The sequence below is a fragment of the Chiroxiphia lanceolata genome, chromosome 1, assembly GCF_009829145.1.
Source record: "Chiroxiphia lanceolata isolate bChiLan1 chromosome 1, bChiLan1.pri, whole genome shotgun sequence".
Taxonomy (NCBI): Eukaryota; Metazoa; Chordata; class Aves; order Passeriformes; family Pipridae; genus Chiroxiphia; species Chiroxiphia lanceolata.
The window spans coordinates 120,550,161-120,568,046 of record NC_045637.1 but is presented as its reverse complement, the minus strand read 5'-3'; the positions used below and the strand labels follow the sequence as shown (position 1 = coordinate 120,568,046).

The 17,886-nt window shown below is 41.6% G+C and overlaps 1 protein-coding gene across 1 annotated transcript in view; it reads left to right on the top strand.

Moving 5' to 3' along the window:
- The first annotated feature begins 5,755 nt into the window (after positions 1–5,755).
- CHN2 (chimerin 2) overlaps positions 5,756–17,886 on the top strand; it is a 162,274-nt gene continuing 150,143 nt past the window's right edge. Inside the window, exon 1 of the mRNA XM_032695241.1 lies at positions 5,756–6,211. Coding sequence (XP_032551132.1) covers positions 6,163–6,211 — 49 coding nt within the window. The 5' untranslated portion in view covers positions 5,756–6,162. The remainder of the gene's footprint in view (positions 6,212–17,886) is intronic.

Below are 17,886 nucleotides of genomic sequence, written 5' to 3'. Positions count from 1 at the left end.
TAAAGCTGAGGCTTTGATATCACTGCTTTGTCATGGTAATTGGGAAGCTTGAATTCAACAGGATGACTTTACTGTAGGTTCAAGAAAGAAGAGATGTTGAACTATAAGGAAAAGAATTTATTTAAATGTCAGTCTAGATAAAAGGCCAGAGGTTAATAAAAGCTATGCATTGTACCTTATGGAGCTTCTTTTTTAAGTACAATCTACTTAAAACAATTCTATAAGAAAAGCTCAGTTTAGGCCCAGTAGGTCTATATTTCATATTGAGTTTGTTAATATACAGTAACATAAGACTTAGAATACTTGGGGTAGTGATTATTGTTGTTAAGTTCTTCAGAATTGTTTCTGTCCTTGTTTTTTTCACTTCCTCACCTACATCAAATTCTGTGGTAGTGCAATTGTTTCCAATAATTATAGAAAAGAGGTTGAGAGTAGCTTTTATACAAACATGACCTTCACACTAAAACGGGATCTTTTCTGTTCGGAGAAAGACAGTACAGAAACACGGAGAAACCTCCTCTTTTCCTAGATATGTAGGTCTTGTTTGATACTTGTTGCCTGGACTAACAAAGCGCTTCAATGTTCAAAATTATGAGTGTTTATGGTAAAATAATTAAATATGTGCTTAAACATTCAGTATCTTGTGTTCAATTTCTGGAAAAATTCAAATTAAATGCTGTCATGTTCCAAAGTAAGAGTTTGATCATGATGTAACGGAGAACTATACTGCAAATAGTTTGGACTTTTAAATTCTGTTCTCTAAGGCAAAAGATTTGAAATTTGCTGATTATTATTAAGAAAGGAAAAGCACACTGAAGTTCAATTTCACCAGAAATGTTTCTGTACAATTTATATTTTTATAATCAGGTCTAATGGCAGTTGACTGGTAATTTCAAAATTTTTATCAACTTCCAATTACAAATTAGAGATCCACTGTACAAAAAACTTTGAAAACAACGTAACAAGGAAATTCTCTGCCTCAGTGAACTCTCAATCTGAGATTTAATTAAGCCAGGCTGTATGAGACAGGAAGAAAGAGGAAAGGACAAATAGGATGGATGTTCATAAATTAGTCATAGCAGCAGGTTTAGCACTCTGAAGTGATGACCAGCCCATTTGCTGTATGTTTTTAAAGAGATAATAAAATTCAATAGATGCCTCTAGTTTGTTCACCAATTGAAGGCACAGAGCTAAAAATTGCACCAGGCATTAAGGGTCTCAAACCTTCCTCTGGAGTACGAGGAAAAAAGTGAGAAATCACAGAGAGTCTTGAACTACATCACCACCTGCTGTTGCAACCATTATGACTCACATAATTTATTCATACCCAAATACAGTGTGCATCTGCTATTTATTGATATTTTGGTTTATTTTTTCTTACTATAGCTTCTGCTTATATAGAGTGAAGTTTCCAAGTACTGTGGAGAGTATATAAATATGGATTATATATTGCTTATAAAGGTCTTTCCCTTTCACAACATCAAAGAATGATAAATGCATTTCCTCCCTTTCCAGCTAAGCAACATAAACATCAAAGGAAGGATAAGCATTTTAGGTCTTTGCACACTAAATCTTTGTGTCATATGTCTTGCTGTCTTGCACATACCATTTATATTTCTATACCTATTACATAATCAGAGCAGTGGGCCAAACATCTTTACTTTCCTCTCATTTACATAATTAATTAAATCCCAACATTTTTGCCAAGTTATCTACACTCACACTGAAATAACAACTGCCAGTTTTCATCCTGAAATAAATTTGTTAACTAGGATTCAAACTCCTGTCCTCCCTGTCAGGCAAAAGTTTATGGCACATAGTAAGCCATTACTCCTCTGCTGTAATAGCCCAGCAGTCAGATATAGTGGATTATGCCAGATTCCATAAACTGAGATGCTGTAAAACCAGAAGGGCTTTAAGGATTGTACTGCAGCCACCTACAGGGGCTTGGCTTCTGGAAATCAACACGAAGTGTATTGGATGGAGAGGGCTTAAGGCTGAAGAGACTCAGGACATGCTGGTTTCAGGCCAGATTCTTTTAGGAGGGCTCTTATGAAATGGCTCCTGTATAATGGAGATTTCAACAGCTGAAAGATAGCGACATAAATTATTGTCTGCCTCAGATTAATTTTTTTCAGATGGAGTAAGCCAGGCTGATACAGAGATTCATGTTGCTGCAGGCCCTATCTAGTGACCTTTTTTTTTTCTATCTATACTTATATTTTAGATCTCTTTTTTTGCAGCAGGAAGCATTCTGCCAAGTCAATAAAATAAAAGAAGTTCTAAGCAGAGGCCTTTGCCTCCCCTGTGAAAATACCTAGTATGTCTAAAGTTGAATGAGAGGAAACTAGGATGTTAAATTCCTTGATACTTAGCTATGCAATAATCCATTTGGTCAATAGGGGAAAATCTGGCTTCTTGAAGGAAAGAAGCACAGTTCTGCCCACTTTCCTTTATTTGTTATTTCTAGGTTTTCATCCTGCTGTCCGGGGGAAGAGTGACTTTCTGCTTGCTTTTATCACATGGTAGCATTAAAAATTATATATCAGCTGGGATTTGCCTTCACAAAGTTATTACAAGTTAGCTATGATACTAATGACCAAGCAGCAAGCAGGTGGCCTACCTAATAATCTACCGAGGCTTTGTTTTGAAATAAGGACACAAACCAGTACATACCAGTCGTCTGGGGAACCAAGGCCACACCAGAGGCCGCTCCATAATGCAAAATCAGCACAGTCATGTCCTCAGCTGTCAAAGTCACTATGTTTTGCACTGATGGCTCTCCAAATGCAGGTCCTCATCCTGCTTAGACTCACAATTTCACCAAAATACATTGTTCCATCAGAATTTGTGCGACAATGAAATTGTGCATGTACCCACATGTCAGCAGGTTCAGAATTACACTGTGAAAGTAAGTTACTTCCAAACGCAATTTTACTTATTTTTGTGTTGGGTTCAATAGTTCTTGGGCTGCAACATTTATTGTTTGCTGTAATTCCATGGTATTTACTAATTTTTGGTTATTGGAGAATAAAATGTGTGTAAGTTCTAGCTTGAACAGGAATTCTACCATGCAGAAATATGAGAGGGGATTATTAAGGTACGGAAATAACCTTTAATGTATTTTCTGATATTTCCTTAGAAATATTTTTCTGAGTTCCTCAAAACTTTCAGAAGCTGGGACTTCTCATCAAAGTGCAGACACCATGGAAGCAGGCTACATTTATTTCTATAGGGAGAGTAAAGTGGACTGTTTTTATCAGATTTATATGAAGCACACACTTGTGAAAAGCCCAGGAACAGTTTACATCACAGTATCTAGTTTACAATTTAAAGTTTATTCTTGATATCTGAGTATTCGTACCACTAGTAATGGATGAATCTGGGCTCTGCACAAATTACACTAGGACAGAATCTGCTCACATTTTCTGCAAAATAGAACTGAGATTATATTGGAATCTCTTTACTTTGCACTTTTTACACATAACAAGGCTACTTTTGCGTCCTTTAAATTTGCTTCCCCTTTGATCTAGTAGTTTCCCCTCTAATTTCATGGCGTTTATGTTCTTTGCTCCTAACAAGAAAAAGGCCATCCTGTCTTGAAATGTGCGAGTTTATTTTAATCTACTGTACATTTCACTTAAATTTATTAATTTACCTTTCAGTGTTGTAGAAATTGAGGTTACACAACCTTGTACCTGCAGTTACCACAAAGATTATCAACAGTTGCCTGTCCTTCAAAGGTATACACATTCATAACCAGACACGTACAGACTCACTGGCTTTGGACAAAAAATACTCCATTTGCAATTATTGGAATACCTGGATTAGTTACTCTTTGAAGAAATTCCTCTCTTGATTTATCCAGATTTATGGCTGGAAAGAAAATTTAAAATTAATTATGAAAATTCTTTCTATCTGCAAAGTCTCAGCAGAGTGAGGAAGTTTTCTCTCTTTTAGGTTATTTGCCCTTTTCCCTGCAGATTCTGCTGGTTTTGTTAGCACCAGTCGTGTGGGACACATTTCTGACAGCTGCTGGAGAGACACGAGGGCAAGACAGAGCTACACTAGGGAGGGGGAAAAGAAGATATAACAGACTACAAGGAGGCAAATACTAGAAAGAAAGATATAGCAGGAGGAGCAGGAAAAACGACCACGTAGGAGACAAGCGAATACTATTCAACTATTCAAAACAACACAAACACTGAGTGAACAACTTACTAGTACAATCTTGATGTTTACCATATTATTACAGTATTTTCCTACATCCCAAGCATCAGCCTGTTTTTATGACCTATCTGCCTTTTTCAGTTTGTCCTCAACATTCAATCTTTAAAATGCATGACATGAAATATTTGGCCAAAGACCAAAAAGCAGTGACACGCCTGTGCTGTTTTTATGTCTGTACGTGGCAATTTACAGATTAGTAGGAGTTGCTTTAAAGCTCGTTCCTTCTCGCACGGAGCAAGACGTCATTCCAAAATAAAACCTGGAAAAGCAAGCTGGCTGCAGCCGCGTTCCCACCGCTCCCGTCAGGAACCCCGCGGGCGGTGCGGGACCCAGCGCCCCGCTGCCGCGGCAGCGGGGATCGCTGCCGCTGGTGTCTCCGCCGCTAGAGGGGGTCTCGGGACCTGTTTTCCCGAGATAAAAATGGGAACCGACTGCAGGGTCTAGGGAGCCCGGAGTGGATTTTGGTTGCGGGAGGAAAGGAAAGCGGCTGGGCGCGGGTTACAGAGCGAGCAAGCGGTTTGCACGCTCGTCTGAGACACGGGGTAGCCGGGTGGGTAAGGCTTAGATTACCAAAGGAACTTTAATGGGCTTCCTCGCTCCCGAAGTAACTTTGTCTTACAGACTCCCTGTTACGAAACATGGAAGGCTTTCATAAATCAGCGTCATGGCAAATAGGTTGTAAGCTTCTTACAGATCCCGTGCCAGCGAGACTGTGCCATGCCACTCGGGGGCCCACCTTCCTGTCGTCTTCCCAGCCCCGTTTTATAAATTGAGATGGAAGCTTTGGCTGGCGATAAAGCGCTGCAAAGGGAACAAGAAGGGCAGGAAGAAGCCTCCAAGCGATGCTTTCTTGGCTCTTCCCCTTTCCCACTTGCACACTGAAACACAGGGCAGCGGCCCAACCTGGCTGGCCACAGACCCATCATAGCCCCGTTGGATGCCTGGCAGCCGCCCCCCGTGCACCCCCAGAGCCGCAGGGACCGGGAGTGCTCCGGGAGGACGTGGGGGGACAGATCTTAATTGTAGCCGGGCCGGGACGCCGCAGCACCCGCCGTGCACCTGGAAGGGAAAATCCGGTGTTGGTGTCGGCCGGATTTCTGTGGTGGTTTTTTTTTTTTTTTAACAAAACGGATGCCAGGAGGGAGGAAAAAAAAAATAGAATAAAAAGGAAAAAAGTGAGAGTGGGAGCGTGCCAGGCGGGAGGGGGAGAGCCGCGGGAACGGAGGGCAGCCCGCGGGGGAAGGAGGCGGACAAAGGGCGGCGGGGCGCGGAGCCCACACTGCGGCACGGGCGAGGGGGCGCCAGGCCGAGGCGTTCAACAGGCGCTGCCGCCCCGCCGGGACGGGCGCCGGCACATGGCAGGAGCCGCGCTCGCCGCCAGCCCCGTGCCAGGCGGCGGCGGCGGCCGGGAAGGGGCTTGGCCGCCGCTCGGCGGGGCTGCCGCGCCGCCGGGGCTCGCCCGGCCGGGACCCACCCCGCCCGCTCAGCCGGGGCCGGCAGCCCGGCCGGCAGCGCCGCCGCTTCCTTTGTGTGCGTGAGGGGAGCTGCGGCGGGTCCCCCCGGCGGGCTGTCAGAGCTGCCCGCGAGGAGGCGGGGAAGGGAAGGGACGGGAAGGGAAGGGAGGAGGCGAGGGAAGGCGCTGGCAGGGCGGCTCTCCCGTCCCCGTCACAAGGTAAGCCCTGCTCCCCAGGGCGGAGAGAGGCGCTGGAAGCGCCGCGGGGCCCTTTCCGTGACCTGCTGAACGGCTTCGCCCAGCCCCGGAGAGCGGGTCACGGCCGCCTCCTGCTCCCCGGCGGCGCGGGGGGCCGAGCGCGGGCTGCGGCGGCGGCGCTGCGCGGCTCCGGCACTTTGCGATGGGCAGGCGGCAGCGGCGGCCGGACAGCAGCGGGGGCCGACGCGGGGCTCGCAGCTAAGGGGCGAGGAGGAGGGACCATGGCCGCATCCAGCAACTCCAGTTTGTCCGGCTCGTCGGTTTCCTCCGGTAAGTTTCTCCGGCGAGCGCCGCATTTCTCCGCTCCCTCCATTTTAGCAGGGAGCTACCTGTGTGCAGAGCGCCTCGCCGTCCCGCCCGCCCCGAGCGCCCCCAGCTCCGCGGCTACCGCCGCGGTGCGCCCCGAGCCCCGGGCGGGCGGTCCCCCGGGGAGCGGCGGTGCCCTGCCCGGGGTCGGGTGTCCCTCAGGCGGCGCCGAGGGGGGAAGCCCGGCCAGGGGAGGCACGGCGGGGCCCGGCTCGCCTCCCCGCCGCCCTGCCGTGTCTTTGTGTGGGGCGAGGGAGAGGGAAGCCCTGCTCCCTCTCCAGGGGAGCAGCATACCTCCTGGCTCGGGCAGGGGCGCGCCCGCGTCCCCGGTGCCTCCGCAGCGGGCACGTTACCGCGAGCTCCCGCCTCGGCTTTTGGGCGGGCGAGGGTGTTCAAAGACCACCGCACCCTGCTGACGGGCATCCCCTGCCGTGCTCCCCGCGGGGCGGGACCGGCCCCGTATCGCGCCCCAGCGCATCGTGGTGCCCGAGGTCGGGCGGGGGGGTGCCAGACGTGCCCGTTGCTGGGCGTCGTGGCACACCTCGTGTTTTGAGTACTTCTACAAGACTGGGAACAATTAAATTCCCAATACGGATAAAAAATGCTCCGGGTGACGGACCGCCCCAGGGTTTCCGCCGCGGAGGCCGTGCCGCGGGTGTGCGGAGCCTGTGCCTGCTCTGGGTTTTGGGGGTGCTGGGTTGAGCGGCGGTGCGGTACGGCTCGCTGCCCCGCTGCCCGGGAGAGCTGGCTCCGCTTCAGACCCGCAGGAAGGCAGAAAGTTAGGGTGCATTTTTAAGCAAGGCAGCCTGAAATTGAAAGCTCACAAGCTGTTAATACTTAACTTATGAGAAACTGGCTGAGAATACCATCCTGGCATTTTAGTGGGCTGAAGAAGTAAATAGAAGCATGAACAACTTTGGGGTTCAAGGGACTTGTGACTCAGTGTTTTATTTGAGGTGCCAGATTGAGAATTTGTGAGAGCGCTTCTTAAACATAGCAATATGTGCTGTGAAAAGCAGACAAGCTCCTTTGACTATCAATACAACTCTAGAAGAATATAAATAAATCTAAAAGGCAGCTATGTTTTTTTAAAGATGATGTATGTAACTTGCACAACATATTCTATGTCACTGTTCCAGCCTGCAACACTTACAGTCAGATCCAAAGAAAGAACTAGGTCCTAAAAATAAATATTTATTCCAACACTTTTAACAGAAAACACAAACACTGCAAGCCCTAATCGTCTTAACTAGAAAGTACCTGAAAGAAGTTGGCACGAGAAATTCTGCCTTGTGTTCACATTCACGATGCAAGAGTTGCAAGACTAGAATGAAAATAAGCAAGAGTCAAGCCAACTTCATAGCTTCTTAGTTAAGGTACTCATTTGGGCAATGTGATTTGATTTTATGCATCATTTGTATATTTTTACATCTAAGTTATGTCATAAAACTAGAAACAACTTTAAAAGCCCACACTGGAACCTGGGACTCTCTTCCTTGATACTTTAACCATTAAGCTGCAGAAGGGTGTCCCCAGCTTGGGGCAAGTGTGTATCTTTCTTGTTCCATGAATCTCAAGGTCTTTCTTGCATACTGTTCCAGTGTCTGAGGAAGGATGCTGGGTGCATATCTCTGAATCCCTCTGGCTTTACTTAATCTAGGCTCAAAAATCTGTCTCATGAATTGACAGATGTGTCTCCCTTCCACTCTTGGTTTAAATGCCTGAAGTGCGAGGAAGAGTGGGAGTTCAGGCACATCCTTGGTCTGAGCAGTTGAAGTCATCCAGCTCCAGGTGGCCTGCTGTTCAGCAGGTAAATCTAGCACCAAATTAACATCAAAGCAAAGGAACCGAGCTCTGGGCTTTAGATGTACATCATTAAAAGTCAGGGTGTTTGACACTTGACAGTACCCTGCTTTTGTATGAACCCTTAGCTATGGCTTACAACAATTTATGGTTTATCTTTTGTTTTGTGTTTTTACAAGGATGAGCATAGCTGAGCGTCGGCTCGTGTTTGGGGCTCTTAGATGCCATGGTAGTACAAGTAACAAATATTGTCAAGTACTCCATAAAATAACTGAGTACCCTTGGCTTTCTTAACTTATGACCTTGGAGTGTTTTTTTTTTGTTGTTGTTCCATTACATTCAGCCTATATTTCTTCTGTGAATATACTAATCGGAAGTTAAATTTGCTGCCGCATGATAAAGTTTCCAATATTAGCAGACACACCATATCTGACTGTGTGCAGCTGTATTTTGGCTGGCTGTGGTTTCAGTTCTCAGAACTCAGCAAGTCTTACAGCATTCTATTTACATGATCTAACCAAACAGTCTTGCTTTCAAGTTTAATTTAGTGGAATTTATATGCATGTTTAACTTGCCAATATGAAAATTTACAAATAGTACAATTATTCCTATTCCACAGAAGAGGGAAGGTTATACTACCACAATATATTCTGCTAGTAGAAAAAGGAAGTGAAGTTTGAGGCTGATAGCAGAATACCACACTGCAGAGCTCAGCTCTACCACTGACTTGATGCTTGGCCTTGATCAAACTGTGTTATGTATTGCAATCTTGAAGAGCGCTTCAGAGTTTGTCCATCTCATAGGGAACTTCTGAAGCCAAATTAAAGCATAGCTCATATAATCCTTTCAGATCTTGAAATAATCTAGAAATGATTACCATATTTGCAAATGCGTTTTTAGCTTCAGAAAAAAAGTCTTTTTTTTTAAAAAAAACACATGCCCATATACAAAGATTCTGACAAGTAATTTACCTGTTCATCTTGAGACCATATAAATAATTCAAGTTTGAGACCACTGTTAGGGTTTGCTGGTTTTTTGAGGTAGCAACTGAAGGTATGCGTCGTTTCTATCCTTAAATTAGTGTCTGTAACATCCAAATATATGATTAGAATTCAGCATTAGGACATGGTACTTGAGAAATTATAGGTGTTTTAAGAACTTCTGGGGTTAATAGCTGACTTGTGTATGCATGAGTACAAGTTGAATTGGTTGCTAGCCAGGTTCTGGCCCATCTAAACACAGTATAGTGCAGAGCACCTCCAGATTCCTTCTAGTCTCATCAAGCATTGGGTCAGCTTCTGTTGCCTATAAGGAAAGACAAGGGCTAGCTAGAATCTGTCTTAAAAGAAATAGAAAGTTTTATTGTCTGAGTGCGAGTAGTGGAAATTAGAGTTGAGTGGCAGATGGGAATTTTCATTCACTTTTTAAAGAGATGATTTCTTCTATCTCTGACCCACCATTCTTAAAATACAGATAGTTCTTCTTCCTTAGGCAGTGGCTGTCTCTAATATTCTTTACAGGTGAGCACAGATCATTTCTGAAGTAAGGTTTCTGCTTCAATACTTACCAGTTCATGTCAATAGGAAAAAAACAGTTCAAAGATATTTAATGTGAGGAAGCTTCCCAATAATTTTATGGTGTAGATATTCTGCTTGCCTACTTATGTTTCTGTAAATGTTCAAATGGGATTTATGGTCTTCACTTGAACTTCTGTCTGCATTAAAAACCAGAATTTGGTTCTGTTCTGGAGTGGTCATTTATAAGCACATGAGTGGCACGACAGGGTGGTTAGCTATAGCTTTTGTACAGATTGGGAGCTAGCATGCATGGAGAGCTATGACTTCAGCTATCAGCTAATGGTAAAGCAAGTATTTGTACTTAAGAGTCTGTTGCTCTTTTGATTTCACAGCTGGAGGATCAGTCCCTTCTTCAGAGCTTGTGCCTGTGGTCTGTATACTCATCTCAACAACCACTGTGAGGCTGCTAATTATAGCAGTTCGATAGTATTAGCTACTTGTCATAGGCTCCATCTGAGGGAAGCCTACGAAGGACTTTTTTCAGTAAGCTAGCACTCGCTGGTAACAAAATCTACAGGGGAGCCACGGGTATTTGTATTGTATTTCTTCATATACAGCTCTCTGCTTTTGGTAGCAGAACTTAAGCTGCTCTGACTACCAGCAGTTGTGTTTGAAGGTGGCTGGGGTAGAAAGAGGCATGAAATGCTGGGGGAAGAAGGTGGGCTTGATAAGCAATAAGTTAAGTATTCTTCTTTGGACCTTGGGTAAATCTGCACACCATATGAAAAGCTGAAATTATAATTACTTTCATTGGGAATTCCACTTTCCTGTAATCTCTTTTTTAGTGCATGCCCAGGTGATCTATTAGCTGTATTCCTTGCAAATTCCTAAATTTTGTTCTTCTCCCTAGATGGAGTGCTGATTTAATCACAAGCAGCATCTTTTCTTTCTGCCCTGTCCTCTAAAGAGAACTGTGCATGTTTCTGTGCTTTCTTTCATGCTGTGGTCTCCTTAAAATAGACATTCCCTTGCTGTTCCCCATCTTAGTATTGACCTTTATTCTCACTCATTCTGATCTTTCTTCTTTAAAACTTTGTTGTTGTTGTTGTTGTTGTTGTTGAAACTTTTCAGCTTTTTCCTGGCAAACAATTCACCTCTCCCACTTTGTCGCCAGCTGCCTTCAGTTTCCTCCACCCGGTAGCCAAATACTGATTGTACACGATTGATGAACTTGAGACTCGACTTTCTGGAATGTAAATAGAAGCTTGAGTGAAGAGACCTTTGTGGCTGTGCCTGCTCTGCTTCTCGAAGAAGCAATAAATCCTAGCCCAGCTAGGCTCAGTGCAGTGGTATTCCTAAACATTGAACATCTTGGCCTTCGCACCATCCAACAGTAGTTCAAAGGGGCTGTAATTCCAGCTGCCTTTAAAGCTTCAGTTCTGCTTGAAAAGTCTTGTGCCAGATACCCTCCCTGTAACAGGTGGATAGGTTAGATAGCTTGGGCTATTTATCAGGTAAGGGTCCACACTGAAGGTGAATGAAAAACCAAGTTTGCTAAATGATAGTGTGCAATCAGATTTTCTCTGACAGCAGGACTGAGAATGCGCCAAAACCTTTACATGAGTCTGAGCCTGTCTGCGAGAGTGGTAACACTGCAAGACCTTGGATAAAGACCCAGACCCAAGGCAAATTATGTAAATATATGTGCCAGTGTACCCAGTATTTTGCTTTTTCTGTGAGATCCAAAGACAAATTTGCAGGTGTTAGGCTGAAGGGATATTTCAGCACCTTTCTTGTTCCCATCTGCATTGACGCTTCTTCCTGTGCTGTAAGCATTTTCAGCAATACCTGTCATTAGACCAGGTGATGGAGTTGAAACACATAGGCAAGCTTTCTGCTGGGGGCCTGGAGAAGGGCTTGTGTGTTTTGTTGAGGTACTTTTACTTTTCAGCTGTGTCTGCTGCTCTAATAAAAGATAGCTGCTTCTCCCCAACCTCTTGTTTTTGTAAACTCAGATACCTGTGTAGAAGTCTGCTTTAAGTCTTTTAAAATCACCAATTATTGATGATTTTTTTTAATTGAAAATCAAAAACTTTTTCTGTTTTGAAGCTCAGGGAAAAAGGCCTTTAAGTATCATTTGCACAGTGATCCTCATTTAATTAATATTGAAGTTTATGGTTCATAAACTAATACTTGTAATAACTTGAAAGGCAACAAAATTTTTTTTTAATAAATGAACATATGTTGTTTAAAGGAAGCATAGTTCTCAATTATGTATTTTCACATACACTCTACATTTTGAGAAGGATTGAAAAAACTTACCAAGAGAAGAAGAAAAATCTTTGATAGTTCCAGTTACTTAACAAGGTCAAAATAAAATATTAAAAGCTCATGACTCTCTGGGGGTCATGGAGGTGCTGTGATGTGAAATAGGCAGATATACTATAAAAATGAAAATCAACATAGACTGATTTTAATTAAGATGCAAGCAAGTGAGAAGAAATGAAATTACTATCGTACAGAGATTCAGAGAAATTCTAATTGGGAAAAAAGATTAGTAAATGATTTTTATAGATGTTTATTCTCAATGATTTAATAGAAATAGTGTTGTGAAAATGGCACATGAAAGCTATTTAAATAATGCTGTCATTATGCTGATAAGGTGCTACTTTTGATTTTTAAAAGGGCAGTAAGAGTTCTTTTTATTTCTGTTCCTCATGCCAAGCTTCTGCTGGCCAGGGTGTTCTTGTCTACATTAAAGCTGAAGTCTTTTGTATTTGATGATTATAAAGAACTCACCATTCTTATTAAAAATAATAAAAATTCAAAATGGAAAAATGCCAAAGTACTCCATTAGCTTATACTGGTACTCTGTAAATCAAAAGTCTTATTCTTCTTATGGATCTGCTTGTCTCAAAGACATATGTGAAGGATCAGGCAAACAGTCTTTCATGCTGTCATGCTGATGACCTTTTTGGATATCCGTTCTATTGATGAGTGAGTTCTTGCCTTCTGTTTGATGGTTCTAAGGAGGCTTAGTTATGCCAAATGCCCAGCAATTGTAGGCAGGAGTATTTTACATTAGTGAGTCTTATACTGAGTCCTCTTGCATCCCCATGCCCACAGAGTTTTACGTGTGTCAAATTATAATAATTTGGCTATTATGGCGCACAGGTAAGTCTTAAACCTGGTGTTTTAGACAAATAATAATCTATTTTTTTTTAAGTTACTTTGTTTATATACATGCCTTTGGCTAAAAGGCAGCAGTGGTTGGATTGGCCTCACTTGCAACATTGAATGCTGGCAGAAGGTGTTCCCATGCTGAGGAGCCAGTCTGTTGTCACTGTTTTCTAGAAAAGGAGGAGATTCTTAGGAGATTAAATATTTGGAGAATTGTGTGTTAGGGAATGGCACATCAATATTGCACAAAAAAGCTTTTGTTGCAGGGAAATGCAGCAGGATTTATACAAGAAGCTATAAATATGTAATTCTGTATATATCACATTTTTTACAGGTGTAGTCACAGTTCATCTAAGAATTATATACAGTATCTAGTGTAAATATATAGTTTTAACTGCTATGAATAATAACCCATTCTTGCTTTCTTTTTCTGACCTTTGATTATGAGAATGTAAATTGGAATTTTGCATTTGGAGGTGGTTATTACCAGCAATGAATCATGCAGAATTCAGCAATAATAATTTCATCACCCTGTTTTACTCAGCGATAGTCCGAATCCCAGAGCTGGAGGGTGAGCGTATCTTAGCAGGAGGAAACTGATGTTTGCAATAGTGTTCCCATAACATTAACACACTTTAAAGTTTGCAGATGAAACTTGACAACATAGGATGATGTGTTTGATAAGGTAAAGAGCCTTTTAAGGTTTTTTAAATTCAGAAGAACGCGCGAGTGTCACACACCTTGCTTCTGGTAATATTGATCAAGATTAACACAGAGGAATTAATTTAGTAAATAACACAACTGTTCTGAGGATATCTTTATCAGACAGTCCAGTTCTCCAGAGACAAGGTGTTTCCCATATGGTGTTATTGCTGACAGTGTAGGAAGTACTCGGTGGGCCCTTTCTCATCATCAGTAAATCACGTGTCACCTGCTGTGACCTGTGTGTCAAGTCAGATTTCTCAGTTTCTTCTTACAAGATTGTCGTGTAGCTATTCCTCTCCTTCCTTCTCACCTTCTTGTTGGGTGTTTAAACATTGCTTGTAGCTTTTAGAAAAAAACAATATGAAGTGTGTCTGTGGTGTTACACTTTTTATTAAATTGAAGAAGAAAAATGAATGTTAGAAGAGATGGAGATCTCATTTTTTAAATGAGGCTCAGTTGGTGAGCACATGTTTAATTGGTTAAAATTTGTCTTATCTTGACAGAGCAATTGGTTAAATATTTGGCTTTGCGTATGGCAAGGAAGAAAAATGGCAAGTACACATCAGGTACAGGCATACTAAGAACAGCCACTGCAAAGGCAAGCAGAAGTTCCTTTGGGAAGGTACTTCTTCTCCAGTAGTGTGCTGTGTGCCAGAGGATCTGTGCTGTAGTCAAAAGCAAAAGAAGTCTAAGAGCTCTTTTCAGCATTAAGTTTGCTGTCAAAAGTCATGGAGTATCTGTTGTAATATTTTTCTGCTGTGTGAAGCTGCACTGACTCCACCTCAATTCCCCAATAAACTAGATCAGAGTGCCCCAAAGAAAGAGGAAAGGATGAGGAGATCATGAGAGACTCAGACAAATTCTCTGTTTTCAGCTTTTCTGAGGCATCACTGTGGTTGTTTTTAAAGCCATTGGGGGGTGTGTGTGTGGCTGAACCCTGCCTTTCTGTGCATGTAGCACTGTACTATTTTGGCATATTACATGTGCTGCGGCCCGACCAGCAGTGCCGCACTTCCATTTTTAAGCAGTTATGTTGTGTGTAGGTGTGGGTAGCTTAATAACAACCACATCCTATTCTGGCTGGGAGCTCAGAGTTAGGTTCATCCTAGAACAGAGACATATATAAACTGTGTATCTCTTTGGCATGGGAAATTAGAGATACTGGTGGCTGACTTGGTCTGTTAGGACATTTAGATAACTTTACAGTAGAAAGAACCACCCAATGCTGTGAAGCACAATGATACCACCTCTGCCTAAAGTCCCTGGGCAGGAGACTGGTAAGATATATATGCTATATAGCTCCTGTATCCTTTAACACTTCCTTATGCATCCACTGATAGTCACTTTGGGAGATACAGTGATCTGACCTGTCGTTGCCATTCTTATGTACATAACTGGTAGAGTTACTGCTGAGTCAGCACACCTTTACTTCTAGGCCCTGCTTTCTAAAGCCAAGGGCTTCTAAAAGACAGGAAAAATTTGGGGTGGGTTTGAAACAGGGGATGTTGACATTCTGTATTTCAGGTTAAAAACAAAATCAAAATCCACACCTATGTTACAAGGAGATCTGATAGGAAAATCTTATTAATAATGTGCTGTATTGAACAGTTTATAAATTTGTCTCAACCTCCCTTTCTTCCTTGGATTGAAAAGCTTTTTCCCTCTTTTCCTTTGCCTTATGAATACAAGATCCAGCTGGATTTATTATCCAGCTACAGCTGGATCACATTTCATTCTTTTTGATTCTAGTATTAAGGCTAGCAATTGATGAACTTTCAAGAGCTAGAACAGAATTTTTCATATAAGGTTCCTCAAAGCTCCAAGATTTAGTGCTTTACAAAAAACCCAAATGTTGCAATCAAATTTTTGTAGTGCACAGAATTGTCATAAAGCTGAATTAATGACTTGTAAAATATTTTGGGTTCTTTAAATGAAAAACCCTTTGTGAACACGAGGTGTTAAGTCCTGATCCTTCAAGCTGCCCAGTACCTTCTGTTCCCACTACGCTGAGTTAGTAAATCAGCAGCAACTGGACTGGGTAGTTGCTTATCTGAGTATTTTTATGCAGTTTCTGTTAAAGCAGCATCTGCTGTTATGATGGGGCAAATTATTATAAGCTGTGTAGTAAACCTCCCCTCCACCAAGTACATGACATATTTAATATTCAGTGGACTTACATCATATATATATATATATATATATATAAAACATATCAGTTCATTGGTCATGAATTTCCAAGGATTATGTACAAGACTTAAATTATATCTAATTTGTATAAATACCTGCTTCTTGAGAGAGCATACTCTCCATAACTCCTGATCTCCTGCCAGGCAAACCAACATGATGGACAGCTTTTAGCATCATGCTGTGATAACTCTCTATTTGTTTTATTTTGCAGTCTGAAGCATGTAGTTAGAATGTTCCATGCTGACAAACTTATTTCCTGAAAGAATATTGAGACCTTTGATTTCTTAACAAAAACAGATAGACAAATTTCAGTTCTAAGCTTCCTCATAGTCATTTGTGTCTAACATATTGTGGATGTTAGAAACTGTGCTTAAGTTTAGAGAATAACAGTAAATAATGAAATAGAACTGGTTGTTGTGGATGAAACTTATGGCTGGAAGATAAATCAAGCCGTGGAAATAGTAATTGACAGGCATGCTTTTTTCTCCTATTCCATTCTGATACTAAAACCAGGATTAAATAAGTAAATCACTGATAAATAAAGTTAACTGGAGGATGGAGGTAAGTAGATGTCAGATTGGTGAGAATTTACAAAGTTATGTAGACGAAAAAACAATAGATGTTTTTATTTAGGTTGTACAGAGAGAAGAATAGGATCCTGAACTTCTTTTACAAAGCATGTTGCTGTATCAGACCATGTTATTTAACAGGGGAAAAATTTCATAGGTTTTTAATGTAGAACCTGGTCATCTAAGCATGGGAGAGAGAAAAGCCTTAGGACTGATACATGTTGAACACTGGGTTCAGGCATCTGGTGTTTCAGAGTGAGCACATGAGAAGACAAGCTCTAAGTCACTGGCGATAAAAAATTAGGTTATAACCCCTTTTCCTCCAACTGAACCAACAGTCGACTGTCAAAGTGTATAATCATCCTATGCTGTGGTAGCATTTTAGGTACACATGTGATATGGTAGGATTTGTAGGATAGAAAATTTCAGGTTTTTATGGAACTTCCCAAGAGCTGTGTTTCCATCGATGCAGTGCCTGGAGTGACTGCTGCTGTGGCTTTCCATATTGCAGTTTGACTGATTTCTCCAGCAATTTAAAAAAATATTGTGAATATAAGAGGTTTTCTGGGCATGTTGTTAGGTAACATGGCTATTGCACATTGTTAAACAGTTGTTTTATTTCCTTTCAGAATTGATAGATTAGTACATTGAATAAACTACAAGAAAGAAAACCCATTAAATTCTCCTCCCAAATCCATTAAATTGCCTTATACCATTGATTTTAAAAATAAACCTGAAAAAAATGAGGTGTAAGTCTAAAGCAAAATTAGAGTTGTGTATTATTTTTAATGATCAATGTAACAGTAAACCTTTAAGCGCTGACAGTTTAAGAAATCAACACATAATGTGTGATTTCTTCTAGGACTACAGAATATAGTAGATGTGTACAGGTTATATATGGGCTCATTTGCACATAAAAATTATTTTAAATTATTTTAAAAAAAGGTCATAAGAACTATAATAAAAAAAATGTTCAGACATGGAAATATTATGGAATAGTTATTCTGGAACAGTTATTCCTGTTCAGTTAAGTTATAGTAATGTAGACCATTGACTTGAAAGGTGTAGAAATATAGCATTAATTATATTAATTTGTTGAGTAACACTAAGCTACTCTTCTTTCTTTTTCCTTTCTCCTGGATGTATTCTTAAAAGCTCATTGCTCCCTTTTTTCAGAGGCAGAATGCATTCTTGACATCAGAAATTTAAATCTGAACCTGCTGTTTTCAAGGTTTTTTTCTTCTTTTATTTAATTTTGTGTTGTTTAGCCCAGGAGCTGATCACATGATGGTTTAACTATAAAAGGATAAAACGATGTGAAGATAAAGATAATTCATTTCAGAGTAAAACTTTGCTAAACAAGTCATTATTAGTTAGAAGCATTTAAATCATGCATGTGAGAGGTGCAGTCAGGACTGGAGGCCTACTTTACTGATGTTGTTGAACAGAATATTGCAATCACTGCTGTATCATTTATGCTGACAATACATTTATAGAGAGGTTGGGTGAAAAGGCCACGGGGATGTTGGTACTTATATAAATATAGAATAAATGACAGTTGGGGGCCCAAAAATCTTGTGACTTGAAGAATGCTAAAAATATGATGGTACTGGGTGTAAACTGCGGTGGAAATGGTGAAGAATTGGCACACTATTACTAATGACATGTATCAGAATGT